Genomic DNA, 11,069 nt, shown 5'->3' with positions numbered 1-11,069 from the left:
GGGTGCAGGGCGCTGGGGGGGGGCGCCCTGAGACGCAATAAAAACACCTTGGATGGCAAAAAATGCATCACATATAGCTCCTGGGCTATATGGATGCATTTAACCCCTGCCAGAATACATAGAAAAACGGGAGATAAGGCCGCCGATAAGGGGGCGGAGCCTATCTCCTCAGCACACTGGCGCCATTTTCCCTCACAGCTCCGTTGGAGGGAAGCTCCCTGACTCTCCCCTGCAGTCACTACACTACAGAAAGGGTTAAAAAAGAGAGGGGGGCACAAATTAGGCGCAGTATTAACTATACAGCAGCTATAAGGGGAAAAACACTTATATAAGGTTATCCCTGTATATATAAAGCGCTCTGGTGTGTGCTGGCAAACTCTCCCTCTGTCTCCCCAAAGGGCTAGTGGGGTCCTGTCCTCTATCAGAGCATTCCCTGTGTGTGTGCTGTATGTCGGTACTTTTGTGTCGACATGTATGAGGAGAAAAATGATGTGGAGACGGAGCAGATTGCCTGTAATAGTGATGTCACCCCCTAGGGGGTCGACACCTGTGTGGATGAACTGTTGGAAGGAATTACGTGACAGTGTCAGCTCTGTATAAAAGACAGTGGTTGACATGAGACAGCCGGCTATTCAGCTTGTGCCTGTCCAGACGTCTCATAGGCCGTCAGGGGCTCTAAAGCGCCCGTTACCTCAGATGGCAGATATAGACGCCGACACGGATACTGACTCCAGTGTCGACGGTGAAGAGACGAATGTGACTTCCAGTAGGGCCACACGTTACATGATTGAGGCAATGAAAAATGTTTTACACATTTCTGATAATACGAGTACCACCAAAAAAGGGGTATTATGTTCGGTGAGGAAAAACTACCTGTAGTTTTCCTGAATCTGAGAAATTAAATGAGGTGTGTGATGATGCGTGGGTTTCCCCCGATAACAACTGATAATTTCAAAAATGTTATTGGCATTATATCCTTTCCCGCCAGAGGTTAGGGTGCGTTGGGAAACACCCCCTAGGGTGGATAAAGCGCTCACACGCTTGTAAGGGCTCTACCTTCGCCTGAGATGGCCGCCCTTAAGGATCCTGCTGATAGAAGGCAGGAGGGTATCCTAAAAGGTATTCACACACATACTGGTGTTATACTGCGACCAGCAATCGCCTCAGCCTGGATGTGCAGTGCTGGGTTGGCGTGGTCGGATTCCCTGACTGAAAATATTGATACCCTAGATAGGGACAGTATATTTTTGCCTATAGAGCATTTAAAAGATGCATTTCTATATATGCGTGATGCACAGCGGAATATTTGCCGACTGGCATCAAGTCTAAGCGCGTTGTCCATTTCTACCAGTAGAGGGTTATGGACACGTCAGTGGTCAGGTGATGCGTATTCCAAACGGCATTTGGAAGTATTGCTTTATTAAGGGGAGGAGTTATTTGGGGTCGGTCTTTCAGACCTGGTGGCCACGGCAACAGCTGGGAATTCCACGTTTGTACCCCAGGTCGCCTCTCAACATGAGAAGACGCCGTATTATCAGGCGCAGTCTTTTCGTGGACAAGCGGGCAAAAGGTTCCTCATTTCTGCCCCGTGACAGAGGGAGAGGAAAAAGGCTGCAGAAATCAGCCAGTTCCCAGGAACAGAAACCCTCTCCCGCCTCTGCCAAGCCCTCAGTATACGCTGAGGCTTTACAAGCAGAATCAGGCACGGTAGGGGGCCCGTCTCAATGAATTTCAGCGCGCAGTGGGCTCACTCGCAAGTAGACCCCTGGATCCTTCAGGTGATATCTCAGGGGTACAAATTAGAATTCGAGACGTCTCCCCCTCGCCGTTTCCTAAAGTCGGCTTTACCGATGTCTCCTTCTGACAGGGAGACAGTTTTGGAAGCCATTCACAAGCTGTATTCCCAGCAGGTGATAATCAAGATACCCCTCCTGCAACAGGGAACGGGGTATTATTCCACACTGTTGTGGTACCGAAGCCGGACGGCTCGGTGAGACCGATTCTAAATCTAAAATCTTTGAACACTTACATACAGAGGTTCAAATTCAAGATTGAGTCACTCAGAGCAGTGATTGCGAACTTGGAAGAAGGGGACTACATGATGTCTCGGGACATCAAGGATGCTTACCTTCATGTCAAAATTTACCCTTCTCACCAAGGGTACCTCAGGTTTATGGTACAGAACGGTCACTATCAGTTCAGACGCTGCCGTATGGATGGTCCACGGCACCCCGGGTCTTTACCAAGGTAATGGCCGAAATGATGATATTCCTTCGAAGGAAGTGAATTTTAGTTATCCCTTACTTGGACAATTCCCTGATAAGGGTAAGATCCAGGGAACAGTTGGAGGTCGGTGTAGCACTATCTCAGGTAGTGTTGCGGCAGCACGATTGGATTCTCAATATTCCAAAATCGCACCTGGTTCCGACGACGTGTCTTCTGTTCCTAGGGATGATCCTGGACACAGTCCAGAAAAAGGTGTTTCTCCCGGAGGAGAAAGACAGGGAGTTATCCGAGCTAGTCAGGAACCTCCTAAAACCGAGCCAAGTCTCAGTGCATCAATGCACAAGGGTTCTGGGTAAAATGGTGGCTTCCTACGAAGCAATCCCATTCGGCAGATTCCACGCAAGAACTTTCCAGTGGGACCTGCTGGACAAATGGTCCGGGTCGCATCTTCAGATGCATCAGCGGATAACCCTGTCACCAAGGACAAGGGTGTCCCTCCTGTGGTGGTTGCAGAGTGCTCATCTTCTAGAGGGCCGCAGATTAGGCATTCAGGACTGGGTCCTGGTGACCACGGATGCCAGCCTGCGAGGCTGGGGAGCAGTCACACAGGGAAGGAATATCCAGGGCTTATGGTCAAGCCTGGAGACATCACTTCACATAAATATCCTGAAGCTAAGGGACATTTACAATGCTCTAAGCTTAGCAAGACCTCTGCTTCAAGGTCAGCCGGTGTTGATCCAGTCGGACAACATCACGGCAGTCACCCACGTAAACAGACAGGGTGGCACAAGAAGCAGGAGGGCAATGGCAGAAGCTGCAAGGATTCTTCGCTGGGCGGAAAATCATGTGATAGCACTGTCAGCAGTATTCATTCCGGGAGTGGACAACTGGGAAGCAGACTTCCTCAGCACGACCTCCACCCGGGAGAGTGGGGACTTCACCCAGAAGTCTTCCACATGATTAAAAACTCGACAGGTATTGCGCCAGGTCCAGGGACCCTCAGGCAATAAGCTGTAGACGCTCTGGTAACACCGTGGGTGTACCAGTCAGGGTATGTGTTCCCTCCTCTGCCTCTCATACCCAAGGTACTGAGATTGATAAGATGGAGAGGAGTAAGCACTATATTCGTGGATCCGGATTGGCCAAGAAGGACTTGGTAACCGGAACTTCAAGAGATGCTCACGGAGGATCCGTGGCCTCTACCTCTAAGAAGGGACCTGCTCCAGCAAGGACCCTGTCTGTTCCAAGACTTACCGCGGCTGCGTTTGACGGCATGGCGGTTGAACGCCGGATCCTGAAGGAAAAAAGGCATTCCGGATGAAGTCATCCCTATCCTGATCAAAGCCAGGAAGGATGTAACCGCAAAAACATTATCACCGCAATTGGCGAAAATATGTTGCGTGGTGCGAGGCCAGTAAGGCCCGACGGAGGAAATTCAACTGGGTCGATTCCTACATTTCCTGCAAACAGGAGTGTCTATGGGCCTGAAATTGGGGTCCATTAAGGTTCAAATTTCGGCCCTGTCAATTTTCTTCCAAAAAGAACTAGCTTCAGTCCCTGAAGTTCAGACGTTTGTAAAAGGGGTACTGCATATACAGCCTCCTTTTGTGCCTCCAGTGGCACTTTGGGATCTCAATGTAGTTTTGGGTTCCAAAAGTCACATTGGTTTGAACCACTTAAATCTGTGGAGTTAAAATATCTCACATGAAAAGTGGTCATGCTGTTGGCCCTGGCCTGGGCCAGGTGCGTGTCAGAATTGGCGGCTTTATCCTGAAAAAGCCCTTATCTGATTTTCCATTCGGACAGGGCGGAATTGAGGACTCGTCCTCAGTTTCTCCCCAAGGTGGTTTCAGCGTTTCACCTGAACCAACCTATTTGTGGTGCCTGCGGCTACTAGGGACTTGGAGGCCTCCAAGTTGCTAGACGTTGTCAGTGCCCTGAAAATATATGTTTCCAGGACGGCTGGAGTCAGGAAATCTGACTCGCTGTTTATCCTGTATGCACCCAACAGGCTGGGTGCTCCTGCTTCTAAGCAGACTATTGCTCGTTGGATTTGTAGTACAATTCAGCTTGCACATTCTGTGGCAGGCCTGCCACAGCCAAAAATCTGTAAATGCCCACTCCACAAGGAAGGTGGGCTCATCTTGGGCGGCTGCCCGAGGTGTCTCGGCTTTACAACTTTGCCGAGCAGCTACTTGGTCAGGAGCAAATACGTTTGTAAAATTCTACAAAATTGATATCCTGGCTGAGGAGGACCTGGAGTTCTCTCATTTGGTGCTGCAGAGTCATCCGCACTCTCCCGCCCGTTTGGGAGCTTTGGTATAATCCCCATGGTCCTTACGGAGTCCCCAGCATCCACTTAGGACGTTAGAGAAAATAAGAATTTACTTACCGATAATTCTATTTCTCATAGTCCGTAGTGGATGCTGGGCGCCCATCCCAAGTGCGGATTGTCTGCAATACTTGTACATAGTTATTGTTACAAAAATCGGGTTATTATTGTTGTGAGCCATCTTTCAGAGGCTCCTCTGTTATCATGCTGTTAACTGGGTTCAGATCACAGGTTATACGGTGTGATTGGTGTGGCTGGTATGAGTCTTACCCGGGATTCAAAATCCTTCCTTATTGTGTACGCTCGTCCGGGCACAGTATCCTAACTGAGGCTTGGAGGAGGGTCATAGGGGAAGGAGCCAGTGCACACCAGATAGTCCTAAAGCTTTCTTTAGATGTGCCCAGTCTCCTGCGGAGCCGCTATTCCCCATGGTCCTTACGGAGTCCCCAGCATCCACTACGGACTATGAGAAATAGAATTATCGGTAAGTAAATTCTTATTATATATATATATATATATATATATATATATTTTTTTTTTTTTAACAATATATAAATACTTGTGCCTCCTAAATAGACAAACCAAGTACCTAATCCCTTCTAATATAAAGAGATATGCTATTACCAATAAAAAAAACACAAAAAAAAAACATGTTTTTAAAAAATGTTATTAGATTCCGCCAGCAAAGTGTGGCGGATTGAAAATGACGAATTTACTGTCTAAAAGCACTGTTGTTGAATTTACAATCTTCAATTGAATATACTTTTGTCGAAATGCCGCATTTGTACCATTGCAGAAATGTCGAATTTGACAAATGTCGAATTTCAAAAAGTCGAATTTCAAAAAGTCGAATTTCAAAAAGTCGAATTTCAAAAAGTCGAATTTCAAAAAGTCGAACTTCAAAAAGTCGAATTTCGTCGAATTTGACAAAGTCGAATTTGACAAAGTCGAATTTGACAAAGTCGAATTTGACAAAGTCGAATTTGACAAAGTCGAATTTGACAAAGTCGAATTTCAAAAAGTCGAATTTCAAAAAGTCGAATTTCAAAAAGTCGAATTTCAAAAAGTCGAATTTGGAATGGCCGTTTTTTTGACGAAAAGTACTGAATTGCATTGTCTATATTTTTTATTTTTTTTTTTGCGAAAATGTCCCGTTTTTCGACATTTTCGGGAATTCGACCGCAATTGCATATACCCCTAACAGTTGGTGAGTGTATTAAGAGCGAGGAAGAGTAAGCCAAAAGGATGGCAAGATGTTCCTCTTGCCAACACCTAGACCATAACATCCGAAGGGTATGCTCACTACAGGAATACTCCTGGACATATTAAAGCAGCGGCTTTCACACTGTCCTCAAAACCTGGATTATAAAGCTGACCATACACCAGACCACCTTTCATTCAACTAGTTATCTGGTTGGAATGAAAATCTGGGAATGTATGGGAGCAAATGACAATCAGTAATTTGCTCCCAAATGCCTGAAAACAGAGAAAATTGGTCGTTCAGTCAAGTTGGTTAAATCTATTTGATTTAAACAATTTGTCTGACTATGGCACAAGGTCAGAAACTACTGCCTATAACAAATGCAAAAAAAAGCATATGGCATTAATGAGACAATAGGGCAGATCATTTGCAGTGGTATATTGGTTATTAACTATACACTATAAGTACTGCAACTGTACCATATCAGAATTCTAGATTAAAAAGAAAGATACAATTTAAAGCAGTTCCTATTAAATGCAAGCATCTATACATAACAAAAAGAAGTGTGACCAGGGGACATTTTTAGTGTCCAATTCTATTTAGAGGAATATGAAGCACCTACCTTCTGTACCTTGTTTATGCGATGTGCTGCACGATTGTCTTTGGCCTTTTGCTACAGAAAAAAACAAAACATACAAGTTCAACTATAAATTCCCAATCTGAAGATTAGTGTATGTCATATTCACACATGGAGGCAGCCTTTGGGAGAGCTCAGCCAATAGATCATCAAAGACATAACTTTCTGCTAAATGAATAACCTGGGTACTTATTCAACCTACAAGTATCTGCATCCTCTATTTGTAGGGAGCTAGTGTACTTCTCACCATATAAAGATGCCTATAGTTTGAGGGTAACTGTGTAAATCTGCAATCTGAGTTAAAAGAATTAGGATTCTATGTCAATGTGTGAAATGACACCCGTTGTGCTAATGCTCTGTAGTGTGACTAGCCCACTTTGCTATGGCAGACCCTTCTGTGTCAGAAAGGATAGGTAACTAAGCAAAAAAATTATGCTAGAGTCAGAAAAGGCAGGTAGTACAGTAGCACTGCTCAGGTAGTACTTGTTGTGTACGATCCCTCTTGCATCCTAAACAGGGTGAGGAACAAGGGCTGCTGTGTAAAAGCCTCCTTCTGGGCACCTGGATGCTAAGTCTGCCACCACAGATTGCGGTGGGCGGACACAAGGACGGAGTCAGCATGGGAATGCAAGGCGGGAAGGTTACATCCCCCTTCAGTATACGCCGCAGCTTACAGAAAAACCCCCTCCGCAAAAGGTCCATCAGCGGAAGTAACAGGCAGGAAGGGCTAAGATCACCTTCTGTCCTGCCCGTCATAAATCCCCTTCAGCGGATGGACGTGCTGTCCCCTGCCGCCGCTAGCCACACTGTCTGCCCATGGCGGCGCACGTCCAATTCACTCCCCAAGTAGAGCGGTCCCCTTCATATACTGGCAATGCTAGAAAAAATAGCACCCCATAGAAATGGCTGCAGACATACCGCTCTGTCCTGCTGTTATCCCCCGCCAAGTGGGGATGAGCAGAGAGAATAAGGTATAGCCCAACTCTGACAAAGCAGGCTGTGGCTATCCTACCTTAACCAGTGCTTCCTCGGTGCTGCATCCCAGGAAGTAGAAAGCCCCAGTGACTGAGTAGTATGGTGGCTTTTCTAAGAGATATCCAGGGTGAGAAGAAGTTCTTCACAGCTGCCCTCTAAGTAACTAATCACACCCTGAGTATGCTTGCTACCTGTATATAGGGACTAAGCATTAATACAAACTGAAAATAAAGAACATAAACATAACTAAAAGCTAAGCATAAAAAAACCTGAGCCTGTCCAAAGCACAAAACAAAAACTGAGGGTAGTGCTGGGAGAGGCTGTAGATGGGAGGGGTTAAGGGGGGAGGAGTTCGTTTTTAAAAGGTTCTGTGCCAAACTCCATACCCACACATTCTAAAGGGCCCCATACACTAGGATGATAATGCTCGATTTCATCCGAGACTTCGGCCCGATATATCAGATAATGCCGGGCATTTTGGAGGTGTTTCCGATCCGATGCGCCTTCCCGCGAGCATCGGATCGGATCCTCCAGATTGAAAGTGCTGCACATTCAATCTGGTCCGACCCCGCAGGCATGGCTGGGATCGCCCAGGACACATTGTATGCAAAAGGACAGCATACAAAGGGGGATATTCAATTACCCGCAAATTCGCGCCCGAAAAAGTTTTCGCTGCAATCCGCCGAAAATTGCCGCGAAAACGCTCCGTTTTTCCATTTTCCGCAAATTCGCAGCAATTTTTCGCCCGAAATTTTTTCGCGGTAATCGGCCGAAAATTGCCGCGAAAACGCTCCATTTTTCGACCTATTCAATTCCGACCGGGTTTCACGTGAAAATTCTTGCACTGAAAAGTGCAGGTGAAAATGGGGAAATCAGCCTGTACTCCAAAAAATGCTAAACTAACATAGGAAAACAGAAGAGAAGTGTGTTAGAGATCATATTAGAGAGTTTTTGGGGACTTAAATTGTGTGAAATGGCGGTTATATGCATTTTTTTTTTAATGCAAAAAAATGATAGAAAGCAAGTTTTTTTGAGCAAAATAAATGCTCTCATTAAATTTGGGGTACATGAAAATGGGTATAAGTATATATTTGGGTCATTTTAGGGTACTTTAAAAAAAAGTGGAAACAGACCGATTACTCCCATCTGCAAGCCTAAAAAACACCTGTCCCACTCATAAAGCACCCCAATATACCTGTCCCATACCTTGAACCCCAATTTCCATCACTTTTTACTTTTTCACCCCAAAAATGACATGTCATTATTGGCCAATTAAAAATAATTAAAAACTTCAACGTGCCTAATTAGTCATAAAGGGGGGTGTCCCAGGAGTTCTGTACCATATCCAAAAAAATTTACCTTAAAATAGTGACTTTTCCCAACTTTTCACCTGCTTCAGAGAAGGTGAAGTGAAATTAGTGAAAACATGATCACCGATACATTTTCCAGGATAATTGAATAGGCTGTAATTGCATTTCACGTGAAAAGTCCGGTTTTTCACCCGAAAACTGGACTTTTCACGTGAAAAGTCCGTTATCACTGCTAATTGAATATGGCCCAATGTATCTTGGGCGATCCTGCCCTCCGGAAGGCTGCCGGGGGTGATCGCCTGCGACATGTCAGACAGACATGTCGTGGTAGTGTATGGGGCCCTTAACCCCTAACCCCATGAGCATGCTCGCAAGATCCCCCAGATGGATGAAAGAGAAAAACCTTTTATCCAAAGATAAATAAGTTAAAAACCGTGTCATGCCAAAGTAAGCAGAAATACAGATTACTATGGGATAATGCGATAGAGATATAAACAGACATTAAAGATCATACAACTCACCAAATAAGGAGCTTTGTCTGGGGCAGGTACTTTCCTCCATAGCTTCATGATCTGCTTGCACCGACTGGACCAATCTAACATGATGAGAGTTTAAAACATAAATCACAGATTGCAGCAATGTCACAAAGTTTCTATCCTTTTATTTTAATGAAATTCTAAACAAATAGCACTCAATATTGTTAGTTGTGTTCTGGTCAGAAATCAAAACGGTGTAGCAGAATAAGAGGGTAAGCTTGTGAGCAGTGCCTTCCTACCTCTATGTCTGTCTGTTTTTACGCAGTTCTGTTCTATTACTGTTGTTCTAATTGTATAGCGCAACGGAATATGCTGTGCTATACACAGTTGCAAGAAAAAGTGTGTGAACCCTTTGGAATTTCCTGGATTTGTGCAAAAATTGGTCATAAAATGTTTTCTGATCTTCATCTAAGTCACAACAATAGACAAACACAGTCTGCTGAAACTAATACCACACAAACAATTATATGTTGTCATGTTTTTATTGAACACAACATGTAAACATTCACAGTGCAGGGTGGAAAAAGTATGTGAACCCATATTCTAATTACTTCTCCCAAGAGCTAATTTGAGTCAGGAGTCAGCCAATCTGGAGTCCAATCAACGAGACGAATTTGGAGGTGTTGGTTAAAGCTGCCATGCCCTATAAAAAACACACACCAGTTTTGAGTTTGCAATTCTCAAGAAGCATTGCCTGATGTGAACCATGATAGACATTCCGAGTTGTTCGCTCGCTAGCTGTTTTTAGCAGCCTTGCAAACGCTATGCCGCCTCCCACTGGGAGTGTATTTTAGCTTAGCAGAAGTGCGAATTAAAGGATCGCAGAGCGGCTACAAAGTTTTTTTGTGCAGTTTTAGAGTAGCTCAAAACCTACTAAGCGCTTGCGATCACTTCAGACTGTTCAGTTCCTGTTTTGACGTCACAAACACGCCCCACGTTCGCCCAACCACGCCTGCGTTTTTTCAAACACTCCCAGAAAACGGTCAGTTGACACCCAGAAACGCCCATTTCATGTCAATCACTCTGCGGCCAGCAGTGCGACTGAAAAGCTTCGCTAGACCTTGTGTGAAAGTACATCGTTCGTTGTAACAGTACATCACGCGTGCGCATTGCGCCACATGCGCAGAAGTGCTGTTTTTTTGCCTCATCACTGCACAGCGAATGAATGCAGCTAGCGGTCAACTCGGAATGACCACCCATACCTCTCATAAGACCTACGATTAAGAATTGTTGACTTGCATAAAGCTGGAAAGGGTTACAAAAGTATCTCTATAAGCCTTGATGTTCATCAGTCCACATTAAGACAAATTGTCTATAAATGGAGAAAGTTCAGCACTGTTGCTACTCTCCCTAGGAGTGGGCGTCCTGTAAAGATGACTGCAAGAGCACAGCGCAGAATGCTCAATGAGGCGATGAAGAATCCCAGAGTGTGTCAAATCTCTGGCACATGCTAACATCTGTGTTGACAAATCTACCATATGTAAAACATTGAACAAGAATGAAGTTCATGGGAGGATACCACGGAGGAAGCCACTGCTGTCCAAAAAAAACATTGCTTCACATTTGAAGTTTGCAAAAGAGCACCCGAATGTTCCACAGCACTACTGGCAAAATATTCTGTGGACAGATGAAACCAAAGTTGAGTTGTTTGGAAGGAACACACAACACTATGTGTGGAGAAAAAAAGGCACAGCACACCAACATCAAAACCTCATTCCAACTGTGAAGTATGGTGGAGGGGGCATCATGATTTGGGGCTGCTTTGCTGCCTCAGGGCCTGGACAGATTGCTATCATCGACGGAAAAAATAAGATTTTAAACCTACCGGTAAAGCTTTTTCTCCTAGTCCGTA

At 45.0% G+C, this 11,069-nt stretch overlaps 1 protein-coding gene across 4 annotated transcripts in view; it reads right to left on the bottom strand.

Annotated features, from left to right (window-relative positions):
• The window catches only part of KMT2D (lysine methyltransferase 2D), a 381,440-nt gene that overhangs the window by 163,132 nt on the left and 207,239 nt on the right, over positions 1 to 11,069 (bottom strand). For all 4 annotated transcript variants that reach the window (XM_063952696.1, XM_063952698.1, XM_063952697.1 and 1 more), the window contains 2 exons: positions 9,203 to 9,276; positions 6,382 to 6,432 (listed from right to left, as the gene is read on the bottom strand). In XM_063952696.1, the coding sequence (XP_063808766.1) occupies positions 6,382 to 6,432; positions 9,203 to 9,276 (125 nt within the window). The remainder of the gene's footprint in view (positions 1 to 6,381; positions 6,433 to 9,202; positions 9,277 to 11,069) is intronic.

Source organism: Pseudophryne corroboree, chromosome 2 (assembly GCF_028390025.1).
Source record: "Pseudophryne corroboree isolate aPseCor3 chromosome 2, aPseCor3.hap2, whole genome shotgun sequence".
NCBI classification, from domain to species: domain Eukaryota; kingdom Metazoa; phylum Chordata; class Amphibia; order Anura; family Myobatrachidae; genus Pseudophryne; species Pseudophryne corroboree.
This window is presented reverse-complemented; position numbering and strand designations above follow the sequence as displayed.